General features: G+C 48.0%; 12 protein-coding genes across 12 annotated transcripts; 6 read left to right on the plus strand and 6 right to left on the minus strand.

Annotated features, from left to right (window-relative positions):
- Window positions 1-826: 826 nt before the first annotated feature.
- B0J16DRAFT_52229 (oligomeric golgi complex component, COG2-domain-containing protein) lies at window positions 827-2113 on the plus strand. Its single transcript, XM_046133983.1, has one exon. It carries the CDS (start codon window positions 1063-1065, stop codon window positions 1897-1899), a length of 837 nt encoding a protein of 278 aa, XP_045985871.1. The 5' UTR covers window positions 827-1062; the 3' UTR covers window positions 1900-2113.
- B0J16DRAFT_52232 (ribosomal protein L1-like protein) lies at window positions 1951-3126 on the minus strand. Its single transcript, XM_046133984.1, has 2 exons — window positions 2718-3126; window positions 1951-2665 (listed from the first exon to the last, which is right to left on the minus strand). Exons 1-2 carry the CDS (start codon window positions 2957-2959, stop codon window positions 2002-2004), a joined length of 906 nt encoding a protein of 301 aa, XP_045985872.1. The 5' UTR covers window positions 2960-3126; the 3' UTR covers window positions 1951-2001.
- Window positions 3127-3220: 94 nt separating this feature from the next.
- On the minus strand, window positions 3221-4162 carry B0J16DRAFT_379859 (survival protein sure-like phosphatase/nucleotidase; the record flags this gene model as incomplete). The annotated part of the gene is made up of 2 exons (XM_046131030.1): window positions 3221-3939; window positions 3988-4162. 2 exons carry the CDS (start codon window positions 4160-4162, stop codon window positions 3221-3223), a joined length of 894 nt encoding a protein of 297 aa, XP_045985873.1.
- Window positions 4163-5696: 1534 nt separating this feature from the next.
- B0J16DRAFT_315666 (uncharacterized protein) lies at window positions 5697-6894 on the minus strand (the record flags this gene model as incomplete). The annotated part of the gene is made up of 3 exons (XM_046125262.1): window positions 5697-5918; window positions 6025-6732; window positions 6778-6894. 3 exons carry the CDS (start codon window positions 6892-6894, stop codon window positions 5697-5699), a joined length of 1047 nt encoding a protein of 348 aa, XP_045985874.1.
- An 881-nt stretch (window positions 6895-7775) lies between these two features.
- Window positions 7776-9601, plus strand: B0J16DRAFT_368262 (Alpha/Beta hydrolase protein; the record flags this gene model as incomplete). The annotated part of the gene is made up of 2 exons (XM_046130202.1): window positions 7776-8512; window positions 8560-9601. The coding sequence occupies exons 1-2, from the start codon at window positions 7923-7925 to the stop codon at window positions 9599-9601; spliced, it is 1632 nt and encodes a 543-aa protein (XP_045985875.1). The 5' UTR covers window positions 7776-7922.
- Window positions 9602-10062: 461 nt separating this feature from the next.
- Window positions 10063-11461, plus strand: B0J16DRAFT_332064 (uncharacterized protein). The gene is made up of 2 exons (XM_046126673.1): window positions 10063-11270; window positions 11323-11461. The coding sequence occupies exons 1-2, from the start codon at window positions 10132-10134 to the stop codon at window positions 11330-11332; spliced, it is 1149 nt and encodes a 382-aa protein (XP_045985876.1). The 5' UTR covers window positions 10063-10131; the 3' UTR covers window positions 11333-11461.
- A 207-nt stretch (window positions 11462-11668) lies between these two features.
- On the plus strand, window positions 11669-12610 carry B0J16DRAFT_52302 (uncharacterized protein). The gene has a single exon (XM_046133986.1). It carries the CDS (start codon window positions 11765-11767, stop codon window positions 12401-12403), a length of 639 nt encoding a protein of 212 aa, XP_045985877.1. The 5' UTR covers window positions 11669-11764; the 3' UTR covers window positions 12404-12610.
- Window positions 12401-14746, minus strand: B0J16DRAFT_52314. The gene has a single exon (XM_046133987.1). It carries the CDS (start codon window positions 14495-14497, stop codon window positions 12818-12820), a length of 1680 nt encoding a protein of 559 aa, XP_045985878.1. The 5' UTR covers window positions 14498-14746; the 3' UTR covers window positions 12401-12817.
- A 508-nt stretch (window positions 14747-15254) lies between these two features.
- On the minus strand, window positions 15255-15769 carry B0J16DRAFT_332072 (uncharacterized protein). The gene has a single exon (XM_046126674.1). The coding sequence runs from the start codon at window positions 15734-15736 to the stop codon at window positions 15296-15298; it is 441 nt and encodes a 146-aa protein (XP_045985879.1). The 5' UTR covers window positions 15737-15769; the 3' UTR covers window positions 15255-15295.
- Window positions 15770-16875, minus strand: B0J16DRAFT_332073 (acyl-CoA N-acyltransferase). Its single transcript, XM_046126675.1, has one exon. It carries the CDS (start codon window positions 16536-16538, stop codon window positions 15882-15884), a length of 657 nt encoding a protein of 218 aa, XP_045985880.1. The 5' UTR covers window positions 16539-16875; the 3' UTR covers window positions 15770-15881.
- A 172-nt stretch (window positions 16876-17047) lies between these two features.
- On the plus strand, window positions 17048-18032 carry B0J16DRAFT_332074 (phosphoenolpyruvate phosphomutase-domain-containing protein). The gene has a single exon (XM_046126676.1). It carries the CDS (start codon window positions 17082-17084, stop codon window positions 17910-17912), a length of 831 nt encoding a protein of 276 aa, XP_045985881.1. The 5' UTR covers window positions 17048-17081; the 3' UTR covers window positions 17913-18032.
- A 335-nt stretch (window positions 18033-18367) lies between these two features.
- B0J16DRAFT_332075 (P-loop containing nucleoside triphosphate hydrolase protein) lies at window positions 18368-20758 on the plus strand. The gene has a single exon (XM_046126677.1). It carries the CDS (start codon window positions 18573-18575, stop codon window positions 20691-20693), a length of 2121 nt encoding a protein of 706 aa, XP_045985882.1. The 5' UTR covers window positions 18368-18572; the 3' UTR covers window positions 20694-20758.
- Window positions 20759-20843: the final 85 nt, after the last annotated feature.

Below are 20843 nucleotides of genomic sequence, written 5' to 3' on the forward strand. Positions count from 1 at the left end.
AAGATCACTCAGTACAGTTAGTGCCGATCATAAGGTCTTCAAACTCCGACTTCGCTGGAAAAGATTGACAATTCTTCCGGTACCAGAACCCGGCTTCCAATGGAAGTAGAAGCTGTTGGTTTTGGCCCGCTCACGTGTGATATAACCGGAGTTCAAAGGCCGATCATATTCCATCAAACTGGCTTTGCATCTTTTTTGTCGCAACATGTCTTGAACCTCTTGATGATCTTAGGTACAAGTGATGTGATACTGAAACATTGAGAGGCGAAATAGATACGTTCTGATCAGAGGGAGACTACAACATCTCTCTCAGCAATTCCTAAAAGCATCTGATAAACATCCTTCAGCCCGATTTCATCCTCGACAACATGCCCTTCAACCCGGCTTTTTAAACGTAATATGATCCGCTTGTTGAGCATTTTACTGTCTTGGCCACTGTTGCTACCGCTAACTGCGTCCGTGATGATTCGAACCCCTGGCATTGAGCAGATTATCCACTGAGCTACGCTGCACGGGGCAAGTCTGGATTGCCAACGGGTGAAATATGACCAATGAGATAAGTTTCGGATCACGGAACTGAGTGATTCCATATAAGGTGATCTTGACGGAAGTTTTCAACACGAACCATAGTTGAGGGTGCCTTAGGGGTCCAGACAAGAAGTGATGTGTGTCAAGGGTACTGTTGTTGTCATTCGTGTTCGTGTTGTAAAAGCACTTACACAGCCAACCACGAAGAGACTTGACAACATTCAGATTGACAAGCTGTATCAGCAACAGAGAGAGCTCAAGTATAATGAAAGGACATGATCACGCTCATAATACTATAAAAGTGATTAATTGACGATGACTTCTGTCTTTGTAGAGGAACATTTCCAACTCAACCCTAACATCCGGGGTTATCGATAAGATCAAACTTCCTATCAAAGTTAGCGCCGCCGACCACTGAAGCTCCTCCACCAAATCCATGCCACCTCACCTTTAGTGCTACATCTAGACACTTACAGACGACACCACAATATCACCACCATTCTGGCCACCGCGCCAGACCCTCTCACATCGTCAATGGCGAGTCTCAATGTATCCGCCCCTTTCAACCTCTCCGACTCCGACTCATCATCTGTCGACGACGATGCTCCTCTCCCATTCCCTGAAGCTCTCCCTCGCGCCGACTTTCTCGCTGAAGACTTTCAACCTGCCGCTTATCTATCTGCTTTACCACATCGTCACCAAACACTAGAGGATTTGAGATCGGATTTACGCGACAGGAGTGCTGCTATTAGCTCTGAGCTGCTGGAACTTGTCAACTCAAACTACACGGCGTTTCTTTCTTTGGGCAGCGAATTGAGAGGAGGCGACGACAAAGTTGAAGATGTCAAGGTTTCTCTGCTAGGATTTCGAAGAGCTGTTGAGGAAGTCAAGACCAAAGTTACAGAACGCAAGGAGGAGACGAATAATCTCAATGGAGAGCTCCGTGGTGTGCGATCAGCTATCGAGAAAGGTCGAAAGATGATGGAGCTATCCGAAAGACTCGCATTACTGGAAGAACGACTTTCTCTGGGAAGTCTACCGGCTGACAATGGTTGGGACGAAGAAAGTGAAGATGAAAACGAGGATGAAGACAACTACGGAAGTTCGCCAGCCAAATTACTCGCTTCAGCTCAAGAATGCAGCCGAATCACGAAGCTCTTAGAAGCTTTGGACCCTGATACACCATTTGTTATCAAAATGGAGGAACGTTTGACACGTTGCAGAAACACATTACTTCTAGACTTGGGCAATGCGCTGAAAGAAGCCAAGAAGGCCGGCGTTAAAGGTCAAGACAGAGTTCTTAAATGTCTGGCGATATATAGAGTGCTAGATGCACAATCAGAGGCTGTAAAGGCTCTCCGAGGTGGTTAAAGATTTCACTGCAAATAAATCCTAATGATACCCACGACCGCTCCCACAAGGTCTATTCGTTAATATGACATATGATACAATTATACAAGTTCAAGCTTTTTTTTACATGATGCTCGACAAAGCCTCGGGGGTAATCTTCTCCTCAGCATCCTTCAGGTTTCCGTTCAAGCTAATACCGGGCCCATGTGTCGTGCTGAGAATAACCTCGTGGACCTCCTTGTGCACCTCCTCTGAAATCTCGGCACACTCTGCCTTGACCTTGGCCAGCAACACCTTGATGTTGTTCTTAAGCTGGTCAGGCGAGTAACCCAATTGTCCAATAGCCATACGGATAACACCCTGTCTCTCACGGTAATCGGCAGCACCAGCAGAGTCTCGCATCGACTTGACAACATCGGGAACGATAGTTCGCATACGCTTGCTGGGCATGAGACCCTTGGGACCGAGGATCTTTCCCAGACCGGCCTTGTTCATAGCAGCCTCGCTGGCTTCGTGGCAGATAAGTCGGTCGAAGTTGATCTTTTCTTGTTTGATGGCTTCGAAGAGTGTTTCTTGGCCGACGGCTACGGCACCAGCTGCGGTGGCTTCACGGGCGATCTCGCTGCCTTCGGGGCAGATGACGGCGATTTGCCAGTCGCTCTGGACGGGGTGGGGCAGACGGACGCTGTTCTTGATGACTGGTCCGTTACGTGCGGTCTTGAGGTTAATGTGTACCTCGTACTTGATCGAAGCGGGGGGTTCGCCGACCTCGACGGCTCGGAGGATTCTATTAAATGTTAGTATCTCAATTCCGTATCCTGCTCTAGCTCCCCACTGACCTCATAGCCTCACATAACGAGTACTGGGGAAATTCCCTCTTGTTCAAATTATGTCTCTTAAAGTCCTTGGGCAGGACCTTCTTCTTCTTGGTTGTCTTTCTGATTCGGACTACCGAAGCATTTCGAACTTGTTGGGCCGCTGCCGGAGCGAGGAACTTTGGTATCGAGGGAATTGCCGGTCGAGGAGTCTGGAGGAGGGATAGCCTGGCCATAGAGGCCAAGCAACGGTCGATTGGCGCCATTATGTGTGGAATTGAGAGCTTGACAGACCGGTCCTTGATCGTGATATTGGAGACGGCGCAAAAAGTCGAGGTTGCACCACCAAGAATTCGTCGTGGGCCTGAATACTCAGGTGTCAACGCTTATCGATAAGCTTCCACTTAAACACTAATACGTTGATTATGGATGGCATTACTCTTCAATTCTTTATGAACCAGTGATCAAGAAATTTAATTGATTACTTTACTACATAAATCTTGAATCTATCTAAAAAGTTGCTCCCTCTAATCGACACAAACAAGCATGTCCTTGAGCTTACCAAGAACAACCTTCTGTCGAGCAGCATCAGCTGTAGTCTTATCACTAGCATCTCCAACGCTAACAGAAACATAGCAGCCACTCTTAAAAGCAATCTCAGTCTCAGTAGGAAGACGGTCTTCACCGCACCACTCAGTGTCGCGCTCTGAAAGCAAGCCAGTGTTAATACGGGTCAGTACCCACTGGAACTTGGAAGCATCAGTGCATTTGCCCTCAACCTTGGGGAAGTTGACGTTGAGGTAGACATCCTTAGGCAGGTAAGGCTTTCCAGAGTCGACGACCTTCTTGACGAGGGTGGTAGCGAGCTCAGCGTAGACCAAACTGCGCTGGGGAACAGGACTAGTGTTGAAAGCAGTGTTGCCGCCAGAAGCTCCGGAAAAGGCAATGGCAGGGATGCCTTCTTCTTTGGCAGCGTAGCAAGCTGCGCCAACGGTACCAGAGAAAGGAACTTGAAGCCAGAGGTTGGTACCGACATTGGGACCAGCGACGGCAAGTTCAGGAGCCTCGCCATCCCACAGCTGGGGACCAAAGGTGTCGATACCGTACTTCATAGCCGTGACGGGGAAAGAGTTGACCCAGTTGAGATCAGGTCGATTGGGGGCAGAACCAACAGGGCCGCTGTTGGCGGGACAGCTGTCGTACTGACAAGCAGTCTTGCGATCCTTGGGACTCTCATCTCGAGAACCTAAATGATGTTAGACCAATCGATAATAACGGTTCTGCAACAACTTACTGCTTCCAGATTTGTTCTCAGCAGGGGCTGAAAGAACAACATCGTAACCCGCGTTGTTCAAAGCGTCATTGAAGGTGCGGACATACGACTCAGCCCAGCCATCATCATTGGATTGCACGATCCTCACAGCCTGAACGGCAAGGGGCAGAAGAGCGACAGAAACGAAGGACTTCATGATGAGCGAGAGTGAGGTGACAACAACAACAAAAATTACATTTCGCGAAAGGCCTCCTGAAACTATATAAGCCTTTCGCATAAACTCACCCAGACCAATATCTGATCCATCTAATCACCACGGTCCAATACAACCTCGTGAGCCGATAGTTGCCCCTAGACACAGCCAACCAATCAGCGTGCATATGTCTGTCCTCAGCAGGCTCGCATGAAAGTTTGAAACCCCCAGGTCACCAGGCCCACGTGCACGATCAGCAGAGCTAATCAGCGCTGGCACAAGACAATCGTTATGGTTCATCATTTCCACGTTCGCATCTCAATGGTGAATGATCCCTGGGGAATGATGCGAGTTTAATGCAGGCACGGGCGACGATATCGCGTTTGTGCAATTTGAGGTAACGGCCCGAGCCGAAGTCTTGATTTAAGCTTCTGTTTAAAAGACTCGGTCGCTGTTTTGAGGGAGATGCTGATTTTTGGTCCGGGATGCGATCTTGAGCTGCCGTAATCGGGTCAAAGGCCGGCGCCGTGCCGGATGGAGTGGAGAAAGTTCCGGTGCCCCGCGGAAAGTATCTTTGGACGAGCAAAAGACCTACCTCTTCCGTGTTCTGCATCTCGGTGTTGATTTTCATGTGAAACGCAGATAATTCATTGCAAAAGAGAGCATTGTTCTTGAGCGTCTAAGGAACGTGTCCATGAAAACATGCCATAACTCATCCGCCGACTGGGGATTACTTAGGAGCATGCTGACTTGGAGGTTTTCTCAGAATTATCGCTGTATTGCTATGAGACCCCATGATCTTTTGTATTATACGAGTAATAGAATCAAGAACGCTGAGCCCCTCTTAGAATGACAATTCTACTCCTCTTACGCCCTCATGACTTGCCAATATAAAGAGGTCGTTTTTTGTTGCTCATGCTGATTCTTCGCCCGCTTCCTGAGCCAGGGCAATCTTTGAGTTGCATGCTTGTCTTTGAAGTCAGAACGAGTTGCTCCGATATGAGAGGGCACGTACAGAAAATTAAGAAAGCGTTCATTAGACAAGTATCGCTCCCGGTTCCATTCGTTATAGGAGATTGTTTGTGCTTCATTGATCGCCCGTGTATAGTAACTGCGGAAGGCGTCTTGTGTGCTTTACAAGAACACAAAACTTACTTAACATCAGCTGGAAGTGTCCCTTTTGCCGTTGTGCATTTGAGCAACGATGATCCCCGTGTTGAATAAATGCAGTATGATTAGTCAACTGCTGTTCCAGGTAACACTGAGTAGTAAACTGGTATCCATCGTCATATGATTGCCCAATATCGATTCACATCTTCGTAAATGTTGTATAACCAGTCGATACCGCAGGATATGAATTGCCTCTCAAAATGGCGAAATCGTGTAAACTTGGACCATGAACATATCGACAAAGCTATTGAACAGGTCAGTAATACGATTTGAGTTTCTTCCATAGCTGTAGGAACTTACAGATTTGGTTCAACGACATTTGCGCACAGTAAATATGACCAAAATATGCATAGTGTCGAAATCAGACTCAATAGTCCTCTTGTTCGCCCAAAACGTCGTAGAATGAAAGCGGCTTGATCTCATAGCTGATATTCTTTCGAGGGCGCAATCTTTTGCCGGGCTTTCTGCGCTTGTCGTTCTTGCGCGTCTTGCCCGCCCCTGACCCAGACTCAATGGGGCCATCAGCCGCCCTCTTTCTCAGAGGTAGAACTTGTGGATGTTGGGATACAGGGGATGTGACTTGATGATGCTGTGATATAGGGGCTCTGGTCAGCCACCAATTCGAGGGCGTGGCCTGTCGTAGGGCCATTCCAGATCGCCAAATCGTCGGAGATAGTCTCCAGATGCCAACTTACGAGTGTCGATCTCTCGGGGTTGTTTCTGCTCGGATTGATCTCCGTCTGAGAGAGGAATTCGAGTTCAGGGGAAGCAGTTCTCTCACAGGATGGCTGTACAGGTAAAATAATCGGTATTTCGATACCATCGAATTTGTCTTCCATAACCTCTTGGTACTCAGCATCCTGATACTCTTTGAGTTCCTTTTCTGCTTCATGAAGCTCGTCTCTTAAGAGGTATATTTCCAAATCCTTCCTCTTGGACTCTGTAATCTCTTTCTGCAATTTCTGCAAGACTTTGTCGCTATCCTCTAGGCGTCGTTGCAGCAACTTTATCAGTTGGTTTGCAGCATCTTTCTCTTGCTTGACATCCACATATTCTTGCTCTAACCGAGTAAGATGAGCGTCTTGGACATCTTTCTCTTGCTTGATATCCCGATATTTCTGCTCCAGTCGTGTAAAGGGATCTTGAGTAAGTCGGGCGATTTTAGCAGAAGCTTTCTCCGCAAGTTCCTTTGCGGAGGTTCTTTTTGCAGAAGCTTTCTTTGCATTGTTCTCGCGCTTGGGAAGACTGTTGCGTTTGACACGTCTTCGAGTGAGGCTCTGAGCATCTGTTTGTCCTTCCCCACCGCGAAGGCTTGTTTTTCCTGCCTCTGGGGTTTCTGCGCCTTGCTCAAACACACGAAATTTGGCAAGCGTGTACTTGTCTTCCCTCTCTATGTCGACAATCTTCTCCTAAAAGTTTGCGATCGGTCGTTCAATAAAGGGGAGTACCTTGCTTGCAGCGAGCGGGAGTTCCCAGATCAAATCTTCAATCAGATTCGAGATGGCCACGCAAACGCGCTGATCACAAAGACCGGCACGTTGCAGTTGAACGAGCTTCTCCTCCATCATTGATGGGTGCACTCGTCGGGGGCGGAGTGACGGCTGTGATGTTTTGTTTGTTTACTGAGAATCGCGGTTAGCGGAGAGGATAATAATAACAGCTGCCTAAATCACGAGGCCGCGTTAGCAGCCCACTCCCCTTACCTTTACTTATCTGAACTTCCATAGGCAGCTAGCTGCCTGTGTTAAGATTAGCAAGGGCTTCTCTTTTTTAATAATTATTTGTTTAGGTTGTCTACAGATATAAACATCCGGCGTCTTGTAGCTGCGTTATTCTACCTACTGAATGGTGCTATTTCTAAACATGAACAAGTAATAAATTGAACTCATTAACTCAATGTTAACAGCATATTTAATTTGCTCTGTTAAGAGTTATTTTATCATTTAATTATACTGAATCAACATATTCTCCTACAATAGTTCTGAAATTAATCTGTGTGATGAAGTTTAGGGTAACTGAAGGTCCAAGAACCAGGTCTGTGTATCCTTTTTAGCCTCAGCAGTGTTCAGTATTGACTCCCAGAGCACAGTCTGAAGCGATAATTAGAGAGCAAGTTCTCGTTCTATCTTCAGCAGTAGACCCATTCAATACCTCGGTCGTTCGTGTAAGTCATGGCTGTGCAACAGCCCCATCGACGTCAAAGCTGAGTTCCTGACCTAAACTCCTTTAAGCGTTATGCTGCGCTACCCTTGCAACGTCATACCAGGGTCTCAACACCAAGCCAATCATCTCGAACGCAGCATGAAGCCTATTACAGCAAGGCCAATATCGCCCCAAGGAACCGAACCTACTGCGGAATTGTATTACTGGCCATTTAATGGGGCTCTGAAGATGCCAAGCCTCAACATAAGGTTAACACAGCCTTGGGTTTGGTGAAGATGCCAAGCGAAGGCATGATGCTGGCTTGTACCCACTGCGGAATCTGTGTAAGTTGTCAGGTCGTCGATCGTATTGGCATCGAAGCTCGAGTTCTTCTATATAAGAACCTTGGTATCCTGCCTTGACTGAGTCTTGCTCGACATCATCCGCAATCATGGCTTCCCTCACTCTTCTCACAACCGCTCTCCTTGTCGGTTCATCACTCGCGCTTCCTCAAGCAACAACCCCCGAGAACCAAAACCCAACCGTCACCATCAACAATGGCGTTGTAATCGGCACTACTACTTCCATCCCAGACTCCGAGACTATCGTTAACCAGTTCCTCGGCATCCCCTTTGGTGCAAACCCCATCCGATTCAGCGCCCCAGAACCAGCCAAACCATGGGACACTCCTTACGATGCCTCCCGTTACCAGCCGTCCTGTCTCATGCAGTTCAACTACCCCGAGGCGAAGCGCAACCGGACTATCAAGACATTTGCTACACCTGGGCCACCTGCAGGAACCAGTGAAGATTGTTTGAACCTCAACATCTATGCGCCTGCCGGTTCAAATGCTGGTTCAAAGCCTGTTGCATTTTGGATTCACGGTGGTAGCTTTCTTCATGGGTCTGGTTCTCTGCCGTACTACGATGGATCCAAGATGGCGGGACATGAGGACATTGTTGTCGTTACAATCAACTACCGAACCAACATCTTTGGCTTCCCTACGACTTATGGTCTACCGGAAGGAAAATGGAATGTCGGGTGAGTAAAGCACAAGCAATGATTGACCACCACTAACTCGCTACCAGCTTCCTTGACCAACGCTTAGCCCTGCAATGGGTCCAAGACAACATCGCCGCCTTTGGAGGAGACCCCAAGAAAGTTACCATCTTTGGAGAAAGCGCCGGCGCAGGAAGTGCCGACGACCTCATCACCGCTCCTCCCGAACCTCTTCCTTTCCGAGCAGCTATTCTTCAGTCCGGCACTGCCAACACCAACGTCACACCCAATGGCGCTTGGGAACATGCGACAAAGTTAGCCAAATGCGACAGGGGCAAATTTGATGAAGTGCTCGAGTGTATGCGCATTGTTCCCGCTACCGAACTGAAGGACATCATCGAGAGAGCCGCGCTTGACTTTCAACCTATCAGTGATATCGGAGTAACGCTCGCGAACTTCCCTCGCGATGTCAGGCTCCAGTCTAGGAAGACCAACAACATCATGGCACGCGTCCCTGTTATGCTGGGCTCAACTGCTGATGAAGCACGAATGGAAGATTTCATGAACATCACTGTCAAACAAGCTCTCAGTGCTTGGCTGCCAAATGTCACCACCGAACAAGCCAATTTTCTCAAGATGTACTACCCCATAGGCGGTCCCGGTATAACCAATGAGTTCGATCAAGTCGTCAGAATCGCCACCGAACTCGGTATGCAATGTCCAATTCGATACACTGCAGAGGACTTTCACAGTACGGGTATCAACACTTGGCGATTCATGTATAATGCCAGCTTTCCCAACACGGAGATATTCAAGGGCAGTGGAGCTTATCACTCTTCTGAAATCACAACTCTTTTCGGTACATATCCCGAGGAAGGGGCTATAGAATTTCAGGGCAAGTTAAGCAGGGCGATGCAAAGGGCTTGGGGTCAGTTCATCAGAGATCCCCAGAGCGGCCCTGGCTGGGATCAGATTCCTTATATTGGTGTCTTTGGTGGTGGAGCGAGTCCCGAAAAGCCAGGGAAGGTCTTCGAGGTTTTCAATTCGACTCTTACAGAGAAGAGATGCATCGCATTCAAGGATATGTTATTGAAGGGCAAGACTGAAGAGCCATTGGGTGTTAAGAACTGAAACTATTCTACTTCTTTGAGGATGAAGTTGGGATACTGTATCTAGCTATACAATATGGACCTTGTAAGATTATTACGCGCAGACCTACTAATATACCTTTTAAGAAGTCTCTTTATTTCCTTTTGAAGCTCTCTTATAACTCCCATGCACACAAACATACAGGGGTCTAATCGTAAGCTCACCAGGCCTCATTGAAGACAGCAACCTACTCTGTTATACCCTCCGACCAATTTCCAAAATCCATTCTTGTTCGATAAAACATTATTTATTCGGACTCTCTTTCACTATTGGATCGAGTTGCCAAGATCCATATAAGGTCTAGTAGTTCTGCTGTTAATTAAATCACAGTCTAAACCCTGTCATGATGGATCCCATCGTATGTCCAGATCTGGAAGATCCATCATAAGAACTGTTGGTTGTGTTCACGATACCCTGTGAGTCACGCCGCCCTAAATTTACCTATTTAATTGCGAAAATCTCATTGAATCAATTCATTGCCTTCTCTGATTATTATTATCGTTTGGAACAAAATGAAGCGGCCCGACCACGGACAACTTCCACGAGACCTGGAAAAGGCCATCCGCGGTGATGGAGTCCCCAGTCTCCTTGACAACAGCAATTGCCAAGCGGCACTGATCCGAGGTATTCGACTGCACTACGACTTCGCCATGAGTGAACCCGTCAAACGCCTTGCCTCCTCGATGCCTATCGTTGCACGAGCGCGCAACGCTCGCCGTATCATGAGCGATGATATACCGGAACACATGACAGCAGAAGAACAGCCATATTGTATTTGGCATCCCGACATCGCAACTGAGGATACCTACCGCTCGCTGGCCTCCAAACACCCTGATATGAAATATCAAGTTGGTCGTGCCTGTTGTGCTGCAGGCTATCATGCTCTTTGGAAAGAACTCGATCTACTACCCGAAGTTACCCATGCTGAAGAGGCAAGGGAAAGTGGAACGGATGGCGGAAAACTTATCTACGAAGAAATTATGGAGTTCAAATATCGCTACGCTATCATGGACGACTGCAAGCGTACTATCGAACTATGGGATTACCAATGCCCGGCGTATCTAAACGGTGATACTGAAGTGCGATGGAAGTTGGCAGCGAGGAAGGGTATCGGAAGCTGGGTGCCTGATCTCCAACCTTGTATCGAAGAGGATAAACATATTGGCCTAAAGGACGAGGAAGTTAAAGAACAACACAGCATACTCACCGAAGACGAGGTGAAACTTCTTTATAGTCCTTTACCTGAGGATTTGCCGACTGTCAAGAAGACATTGTTGATACAGATGGCTGCCCACGATGGGAGCGTCGATCGCTATGCTCGGCTTATGAATTCTGGAAGGACCTTGACGGAACTGGATCAGGACTGCATTATCCGTGGTATCTTACATCACACGATGTTTGCTCGTTGGTGGGCGGGCCAGATCAAGAACAACACCATATATGCTCAGGCTTCCCCAACGTGGGAATTCCAGCGAGCGATATTGGCTCGCCGCATTATGCTCAACGACTTGGCTTTATTGGAAGAAAAAGACGGCTGGGAGCGGAAGCCCTATATCATCTGGTGGCCCTTGAAACCAAAGGAGACTTTTCTCGAACTGCTCGCCGAGAACGTCCCCGGGATGAAGAGAGAGATCGCCGCGGCAGCGATTGCCTGCAATTATGTCAGCTTATACAAATTTCTTGACCCAGAACCAAGCTGGCACCTATGGGTAATCGGCGACGAGTTCTCTCATAACCCTTTTTTCCGTGAGGATCAAGAGAGACGTGCAAAAGAGAAGGGTGTCGAAATTGAGGATGGTTGGTATGAGGATATTGCGTACCAGGAATTAGCGAAGACGAGAGAAGTGACGATAATTGACGAACACGATGAGCACGAAACAATTCGAGACTGTGTGGAGAAACGCCAGATACGTGGAAGATATGAGAAGATCTTGGATACAAACCTCGTACAGCGCAAGGCCTGGCACGGGGTTGGGAAAGTATCGCAAAATATGAGTTTAGTAAGGTAGTGTGGTACTCATTCAGCTTTCACGCGCAGCGCCTTCAGCACTGCTTTAGTAATGTAGAAACCTAATAAAAGACGAGTTTACTACAGACTTACATTCTTGTTGCTCACAAGACCACCGGCTTGAATAAAGCCTTGTCATGTATGTCGGTCAACCCGAGAACACGTTAGTACCTGCCAACGCTTGTCCCACATCCGCATCCGGAACAATGACACCAAGTGCGACGTTTACCATGCTTCATCTGGCGAAGGATAGGCGAAGGGAGGCACATTCTTTGTGTTTCCTCGCCGACCAAAATCTGGGCAGAACGTGTCATAAGGGAGGGATGTTTGTTGATATAAGAGGTTGGTGGCGTCGCCAATTAAGGTTGTCCATCAAGGTTGTATCTTTACATTTGTACCATCATACTTATAGAATCATTGCACGCCGAATATCAATTAATTGGAGAAACCATTCAAGATCGAAAAGTTTTGTTCAAGTCATATCTTCTCTGCTACTACTGTCTAAGACAACCGCAAACTGCGCAATGCTCTTCATAATCCTCCTCCTCGCATCCCTAACTCTCGCAAAAGTCACCAAAAACCGCCATACCGAACCAGCATCCATAGTAAACCAATTCCCATGGCTTTCCTTCTCCGAAGAAACAGGTATCGACCCGTTCAAATACCTAGAACCCATCGCCAAAAGCACCCCCGAGACACTCGCCTGCACAACTGTAAGAACCCCTCACTACCCTCACTACCCTCACTACAGTCAAAACATCACTAACGATGATTAGAAACCCGGTCCGGATAGAGTCGCTTGTCCAGCTGCTATAGCAGGATGGTACGACCTTGTAGACAAAAACCGAAAGATTAAGATTGAAGGAGGACAGTGTCGTTCTGTAACGGATGGGACATGTCGGACAGTTGCGTGTGCTCCGAGGGGGGATATTGTGGTTTCGTTGGAGGAAGTAATGGGATACATGTGGAAGCCTGTGTCTTCGCGATGTGTGTTTGGTGGGACGGGAGGGATATGGCAGAATAAGGGATCTACGTTGGTCATTGAGATAGGATACGAGAAGGAGGAGTAATTGAATCAGGTTCTATTCGTGAAAGTCTATGTGGTATTCCTAAAGCATTTGCCTATCCTTGCGCCAGAGGTATCTCGAAACAGTGTTTACCCAAATCATCGCTCGTATCCTTTTTGTTGTTCATGCTGCGGTAGCGCTTACGGCACCGGTGATGGTAGGTGGTGCTCCGGGCACTTCGTCGCTGGGGTCAAGTTCACCCTTCATCTCCTCTTCACCCTCTTCGACCTTCTTCTCGGTTGTCTTCTTGTCTCCAGAGTCGCCAAGGCCAATGATGTCGACCCATCGCCAGAATTCGACGGGGTTGTTACCGCTTGTGTCAAAGATGGCTTGATCATCATTGATACCATCCTTGCAATCATCGCCCTTCTCTTCGTTGAACTTCTCGAGCTTATCGAAAGATGTTCCATCGAGTAGATCGCTAACGAATGTACGACCGACAGGCACACCGTTCTGGCGAAGCATCTGCAGCTGTGCGCGGAGGTTAAGGCGAAGTGCTCGCTCGGGCTGTTCTGCCTTGAAGATCTTCTGAGTCAACCAGGGGAACAAAATTCCAAAGTCGGACTGGTTCAGATGGGCAGAGTTGATGACGTAGAAGAAGTTTGGCTCAGACATCTTGATTCCGCTGGGTCGCTCGAAGAGTTGAGGCTCAACAATCTTGACGGTAGGATCAGGACTTAAGATACGAGCCTTGAGGTTGAGGTGGTCTCTCCACTTGAAGAAGTGCTCCGATTCAACTGCCAGGATGGCCTTGCCACCAGGGGCAGTAGCCTTATCGGCATAGACGGGAAGAGGTAGCTCGAATAGAGGCTTTGAGTTGGGAGCCATCAAGGGCATGCACCACATGTCGAGTAGCATAGTAAGCGTCTTCTCAGTGATCTGCTCTCGAATCTCGCTGCCCTCAGTGGGCGCAAAGATGGGCTTTTCCATAGCAGCAACTTCGGGAACACTAGCGTAGTATGTGCTCTTGAGGAATTGCGTAACAGTAGCAGCTCCGAAACTGTGTCCAGCAAAGATGATACTACCAGGCTCATGAATGTTCAATCGACCGACAAATTGATCAAGACTAGGCGTCGAACGGTTCAAATTGGTCAATGTGTTACCACGGTCAACAGCCAGCATAGCCTGGTGAATAAGGCCAAGCTCCCAGCATCGAATTCGGAGTTGAGCTTCACGGGCTTCGTACACTTCGGGACTGACATCGTGCGAAATCTTCTCGTAATGAACCTGAATCCGGCTGTTCGATGTGATTTTTCCGTTCTGGTTCTCGGGCACGCGAATGAAACTGGCGACAGCACTACCCTCACGGTGCTCGGGGCAGATGACGACAATGCCGTGGGAGGCAAGAGAGCCTGCGATGTAGGAGTACGAGTTTCGGCATCCTCCTAGACCATGGGAGAAGATCATTGTAGGCCATCGCTTATTCTCGGTAGACGATTCGAGGAGGGTCGCATTCTTGTGTGCGGGAATCGTAGTATAGTGAAGATGTCGTGGAAGAAAGGAGAGAAACTCAGCCAGCATGGGCCCAATGCCCAAGAACTTTGTGTAGGCGACTAAATGCTGTCTCTGAGGGTTCGGCAACCAGCTAATGCGCTTCTCGTTTGATTCGGGGACAGCTGGGTAGAACATGCGATACTGAACGGTATGGATCTTGTCGGAACCTTCGGGGGCAACGCTGGGCGAATTGAGTTCGGAAACGGGAATTTCGACATCGACGGTGCCGACTTTGTAGGGGCCTGTATATTCAGGGAAGGCCGGGATAGGACTTAGGCGCGAGAAGTAAGACATTTTGGCAGCGTTCATGATGAACGAGCGATGATCGACAGATTGACAGTCGCAAGGATATGTGGTAAAAGTAAAGTACAAGTTGACGCAAGATTTCAGTGAGGGTGTTAGATTGGTGTCGCTTATATACGCAGATAAATTTGAGACCAAATATCCGACGGCGATTATTTTGACAGCTGTTCAACAGTGGCTGTGATTTTGTTCCGCGCGAACAAATGATTGATGTTATGGAAATACTGGTGACGTTTATGCTGACGCTAAGAGAATTGGTTCCTTTTTTCACATGCAAAAACCACGTCAAGCAATTAAAGAGCCAGGGGTCAAATTAATTAAACAAGGTAAAAAGGAACAAACATAGAAAAGAGACAAACATGAGAATGAAAAGAATAGAGAATCAAGAAAGGGGCAAGTCACGCGACAAAGATGTAGAATTGATGCAACTATTCCCCTTCCGTGACCGAGAATAAGCTTTGTCTTGTGCACAGTTACCTTGAAGAGCCTAAGAAAAAAAGGATCGTCACGACGTCATGAAGCTACAGAGGGAACGCCACGAAGACAAAATGCTGACCTCATCTGCCGAGGCTTGAAGAAGAAAAGTCCGGAGATTCCGAAGAGATGGAGATGGATTTGTTCTTTTTACTTCCTTGGCATTTCTATTCTGGGATTTGACGAGCGTTGACGTCGTTATGCAAGTTAAATGATCGTCAGGTTCAACTTTCTCGGCCGAGTCGATCATATACGTCCGTAGGTATACAGAGTAGACAGTAATTGTAGTATGGTATCATCGTCGTATGTTCATTTTCTCTATAGTCGTAGTCAAACCGTTGCCGTTCTTCTGGTAATCATATCCAAACTCCGTCGAATCCTCTTCTTAGACCCTTTCCTAACCAATCCCCCATTCATCCCATCGCCCCATCCATCTTGTTTCTTCTGCTTCTCCCTCCAAGGCTTACAGTCCTTACAATATCCATGCGCACACTCAAAATAATCCCATCGCCAAGGTTTGACGTCTTGCTTGCATACATGTCCCTCATTAGGACCCTTCTTGCACTTGCAGCAAGTCCATCCTTTGACCATGCATTCGACATACAAGCATCCGGCCTTTCCGCAGTGTCGTGGTGATCTGGTGACTGTAAAGTCGATGCTTCCGCAGGGACATTCGGAGCTGTTTTTTATTTCGGTAAGAGTCGTGCAGGCGATGTAGCGACGTTTTTCTTCGTGGCCGCAGATGTATCCGATCCATTCGCAGGTGCACATTTTGTTATCATGTTTGCATTGTGTTGTAGTTGAAGTGAAGTGTAGTATTTTAATGGAAATTCTTAGTCCCCCATTTTCTAAATGATGTCCATCCATGTATACAGTGATGGATCAGTGACACAAGCCAGGGCAGTGATCAACAGCCTCAAGCCAGTTCCTTGGATTTGGGCCGCGTCATGCTCCGTTTCTCTACCTTTGCATCACGCTCCATGTACGTCTCCACAGACTTTCCAAACGACCACTCAAACACATCCTGGCCCTTCATCTGAAATCCGTACTTTTCATATATCGGTCTTCCTTTTGGTGTAGCCTCAAGAAAACACGGCAGACCCTCGGCGTCCGCACGTTCTACACCCCATCGGATAAGCAAACTCGCTGCTCCTTTACCCTGCCACTCCTCGTGAACACAAATGACTTCAAGATGATAGTGAGGCCGATCGCCCATCAATCTGCGATGTCCTTCTGTCATAGTACCAAAAAATTCAACGGCTAGATCTCCGTCGGCGGGCCAGACTTCGGCCGGTGGGACGTCTTGGATCGGCGCTCCGGGGAGATTCCACTTTGCCATTGCGACTACTTGTTCGTCTTTTGACTCTGGGGATGATTTGTGGGTGACGACGTTGATCTTGCAGTTTGGGTCTGCCATGTCCTCTGCGAAGCTCTTGAGGAAGAATTGATCAGAGGCTTCTTTGTTTGCGCAGAATACACGGCTTCCGATGATGGTGTCACCAAAGGCTGAGTAGTAGGCCTTGCACATGCCGGGTATGTCCTGTGGGACAGCTGGTCGAATTTGAAGAGGCATTGCGATGGATGTCAGTGACAGTGAGAAATCAGTGAAGAGCCAGTCAATGGTCAGCGAAAGAGTGTAGAGATATATGGTCAAATGCAGATGGCATGATTCACGAAAAGTTGTGCTCTTGAGCGCTATTTCTGATACAGTGACGGTTCGATGCAACTCCACAGGCGAGTCCCAAGTGGGAAGCTGGTCGAGCTACCCTTGTCGATCATTTTGTGACAGATTCAACGGGTCACTGAATGAAGAAGTGAGGGTATCGTGAGTGAATCTTGAGTAGCTAGTTCAGATAATTGTAGGTGGAACAATTAGAGTACGGAACTTGGCGTCTACAAGCCACCGTCTGTTGGTTGACAAATGGCATTCCATTGTTCTCTTCTGGCCTTCCTATATCGTAGCGGCTGAACTTGGCCCCGCGCGCCCTTTACATCAAAAGCAACACCTGAGTATTGACATGTGGATTCAAGAGCATGACTCTTCAGTAGGTTAACTTATAAATAGTTGAGATTCACGTAGAGATAATAAAATAATCTCTTGACCATTAATCACAGAATGCGACGTGGAATATTCACAATGACCAACAATCTCGCCCAACAGCTCAAGGCTCTTCACAAGCCATCATCACCCATCATCTTCCCAAATATATGGGATGTAGCTTCATTCAATACAGTCACATCTCTCAATACAGCAACTTCCAAGCCCGTCAAAGCTCTTGCGACAGCTTCTTGGGCTGTTGCAGCTACATACGGCGTCAAAGATGAGGAGCTCACCCTAGAGCAGAATCTTGAAGTAATTGGCAAAATTGGTCCTCTAGCTAAAGCAGCTGGTATCCCATTATCGGCTGATCTACAAGATGGATACGGTTCACAGCTTGTATCTGTTATTCAACGAGCCGTTGCAGCGGGTGTCGTAGGCGCAAACATTGAAGATGTGCATCCCGAAGACAACACCTTTTACCCTGTCGACGAACAAGTCCAGCGCCTGAAAACAATTCTTTCAACCGCAGCAGAAGCAGGCTGTCCAGATTTTGTCATCAACGCCCGCTGCGACATGTTTCATTTCGACACAGGTCTCTCAGAAGCAGAAGTCATGGAAGAAGCCATCACACGTGGCAAGGCATATCTCGACGCAGGTGCGACAACCGTCTTTTACTGGGGCGGTTCAGGACGGGGGCTGAGAGATGCTTGGGTCGAGACTTTGGTCAAGGAACTTGATGGGAAGGTCGCTGTCAAGTTGGCGCATAAGACTGAAGATGCGCTGTCGACTAAAGACTTGGCGGATATTGGTGTTGCGAGGATTAGTGTTGGGCCGAGTTTGTTTCTATTGGCGCAGGATGCTGCGAAGCAGGCAGCAGAGAGGATTCTGGCTGGTGGGAATTTGTAGTTGCCTATTCACGATGATCAACTGTAAATACTAGTTAATGTGAAAGTCCTACAGAAGCTGAAGATCTGGTGAAGATCTTTCGTGTTCTTGTGGGACAAAACTTCCCGATGACTCTTCGGCCATTCCATCTCCAGGTTCACAATCCTTCACAACGATCCAATCATCAGTGCGAGCGCGCTAATGAGTACTGCGCTCTGAGGCCACTTCTCACTGAGGCAGTGCTAAGCTTAGCTGCCTGTACCCGAAACTAAGCCCTATGGGTCCCAGCCGACTGTGCCTGGATCTAGATCCCTCAATGGGCAGTGCAGCCTGAACAAACCGTCAGGATTGCTGCATATGGTCGCCGAAGGATTGAATCAACCTATCAGGATTATAAGGAGGCTTGAAATTACTATGCAGTTTATTACTGCTTACTATGATGTTTTGGTGGGTCAGGCATTGCCGTGTGAGTAATATGCCGTACTTCTGTAGCCTGGAGGCCTTCTCATCATTACGAGTGAGGATTATATAGAGGTAGCCAAAGCCCGACAATAGTCATTCATTATCATTATCATCTCTCATAACTTCCATTCTAATACCCATCAAGCCTTACTTCATCGTCATCCCTCTCCCTCACCCCAAACTCTCACTTAGTCCAAAAGACACTGTGGCTCTGCAATCATGACTATCGACAACATGGATTCAAACAAGAGCACCAGCGGCGATGAGTCCGCCGTTATCGTAACTCCCGCAGAAACTGAACCTCAAAAGGAGGAGACCACAACAGAGACAAAACCTGAATCTTCATCACAAGACAAGACTGAGGAGTCAAAGCCTGAAGAGGACAAGGAAAAGACAGAAGCCGAAGAAAAGAAGGAGAAAATCATGGTCGGCCTCGTCACAGACAAGAAAGACCTCTACGCAAAATACGACAAACACGGCGACAGATCATGGACAGATAAATACCCCGATGATCTCGAAGAAGCAGCAGAGAATGAGGAGACACAGAAATACGCAGTCATCATCCGAAAGGTGAAGCCAAAGGAGGCTGACTCCAACAAACCTCTTGTCATCGACAGTATTATCGTTCAATCGCCTTATCTTAAGCGCGTGCTAGGAAAGGTCTTTAATGATTACCCTGGTATCGTCACTGATGTCACTCGTCTCAAATTCTCGGCTCCCTTCCACTGCTTTGTGCATCGCTGGGAGAGACTCACTGCTGCAAAGGAGGATGAGACCTGGGATGAGATTACGCGTGAGCATGTTACACTCTTGCATAAGATCTTGGAGGAGGAGTTGGGCGAGATCATCCAGCTCAGACAGGATTACTACAAGAACCGCGCCGTTGCTTTTGAGCATGCCTGGGCGTTGTTCGCTCCTGGGTGTATCGTCTGGGGTTCATCCAGAGGCAAGCCTGTGGCTGCTCGCTTCGAGGACGGCAACTATGTCAAGACGCAGTGTGGTATTGTCTACAGCATGAATTGCAAGGGTATCGACTGGGATGGAAAGGGTATGGGTTGGGTTGATGTCCCTATGCAAATTAGAGATTTCACTGGTACAGTGCCCTTCTCTAACCTTTCCTGCTACCCTCTCGAGTACCACCCCAAGCCCGAGGCTGCGCGAGAGATGCTCATCCAGCGCGGTCGCAAGTTTGAGAATCTTGCGGGTTATTACTACAAGGCGTACAGCGGCACTGCTACGTGGTATGTAACCGCTACTAAGTCTCGCCAAGAGACCGTCAATTCTCGTGTCGTCATCGACGGAGCAAACTGGGAGAAGATGAATCCTGAGCACTTGATCTATATGAACTATCTCGGCCATGACGATAACAAGTCAGACAATGGGGCGGATAGTGATGACGAGGACAACAACGATGACTACGACATTTATGCCGACTCTGATGCTGGAAAGCCAGAGGTTGACCCCGAAAACCGCGTGAAGTTGACGGAGGAGGAGCTTCTAATGGCATCACCCATTGTTCGAGGCTACGCTCTCAAGAACAAGCGATGGATGGAATTCTTCATCGACGATGTGACAGACGTCAAGTTCAACGACAAGGCCTTCGACTCGCTCGTTCTCCCCCAGGATCAGAAGGAGCTTATCCTCGCTTATGCCCAGAGCCAGGTCAAGTTCAAGGATGTCTTTGACGATGTTATCTCTGGTAAGGGCAAGGGTATCATCATGCTTCTGTCCGGTGGTCCCGGTATCGGTAAGACTCTCACTGCAGAGTCTGTCGCCGAGGAGATGAAGGTTCCTCTATACATCATGAGCGCTGGTGATTTGGGCGCTGATGCGTACGATATCGAGGAGAACCTGACTCGTATTCTCGAAATGGTGGCCAACTGGAACGCTGTCCTCCTTCTCGATGAATGCGACGTCTTCCTCGAGGCTCGATCGGCACATGATATCCAGCGCAACCGTATCGTGTCCATCTTCCTCCGCACATTGGAATACTATGAGGGTATTCTCTTCCTCACAACCAACCGCGTCAAGGACATGGATCAGGCCTTCCAGAGCAGAATCCACATGTCGCTCGAGTATCCTCCCCTGGACGCCACAGCCCGCGAGTCTGTTTGGCGAGGATTCCTCAGCCGTGCTGTTAGTGTGCATGCAACGATGGATGGTGATGCTGCGCATACTATCACAGATGAGGAGATCAAGAAGCTTGCTGGACTTGATCTGAATGGTCGACAGATTAAGAATGTGCTCAAGACGGCGAATTTGTTGGCTTGTTCTAAGGAGGAGAAGGTGTCATTTAACCATTTGAGAACTGTTTTGCGGGTTGAGGGACATTCATTGTAAGGCGTTTGGATTGATATAGCATATTAGAACAACATTTATCAAGTAAAGCAATACTTTGACAAAGATCAGGTATTCAAAATGATAAATCTTCATGGTTGCTTCCTTAGTACCTAGTACCTACCTCCCTAAATGGAATGACAGCGACCTTCC

This window comes from Fusarium flagelliforme, assembly GCF_020744385.1.
Source record: "Fusarium flagelliforme strain FIESC 12 MPI-CAGE-AA-0113 chromosome Unknown B0J16scaffold_2, whole genome shotgun sequence".
In the NCBI taxonomy this organism is placed as follows: domain Eukaryota; kingdom Fungi; phylum Ascomycota; class Sordariomycetes; order Hypocreales; family Nectriaceae; genus Fusarium; species Fusarium flagelliforme.

Bases quoted from the DNA above. Each gene is read 5' to 3' on its own strand.
- B0J16DRAFT_52314 (XM_046133987.1), bottom strand. From the start codon at position 14,497: ATGAACGCTGCCAAAATGTCTTACTTCTCGCGCCTAAGTCCTATCCCG.
- B0J16DRAFT_332072 (XM_046126674.1), bottom strand. From the start codon at position 15,736: ATGTGCACCTGCGAATGGATCGGATACATCTGCGGCCACGAAGAAAAA.
- B0J16DRAFT_332073 (XM_046126675.1), bottom strand. From the start codon at position 16,538: ATGCCTCTTCAAATTCGACCAGCTGTCCCACAGGACATACCCGGCATG.
- B0J16DRAFT_332074 (XM_046126676.1), top strand. From the start codon at position 17,082: ATGCGACGTGGAATATTCACAATGACCAACAATCTCGCCCAACAGCTC.
- B0J16DRAFT_332075 (XM_046126677.1), top strand. From the start codon at position 18,573: ATGACTATCGACAACATGGATTCAAACAAGAGCACCAGCGGCGATGAG.
- B0J16DRAFT_52302 (XM_046133986.1), top strand. From the start codon at position 11,765: ATGTATGTCGGTCAACCCGAGAACACGTTAGTACCTGCCAACGCTTGT.
- B0J16DRAFT_332064 (XM_046126673.1), top strand. From the start codon at position 10,132: ATGAAGCGGCCCGACCACGGACAACTTCCACGAGACCTGGAAAAGGCC.
- B0J16DRAFT_52229 (XM_046133983.1), top strand. From the start codon at position 1,063: ATGGCGAGTCTCAATGTATCCGCCCCTTTCAACCTCTCCGACTCCGAC.
- B0J16DRAFT_52232 (XM_046133984.1), bottom strand. From the start codon at position 2,959: ATGGCGCCAATCGACCGTTGCTTGGCCTCTATGGCCAGGCTATCCCTC. The intron at 2,666-2,717 runs GTCAGTGGGGAG...AACATTTAATAG, and splicing joins TCGTTATGTGAGGCTATGAG to AATCCTCCGAGCCGTCGAGG.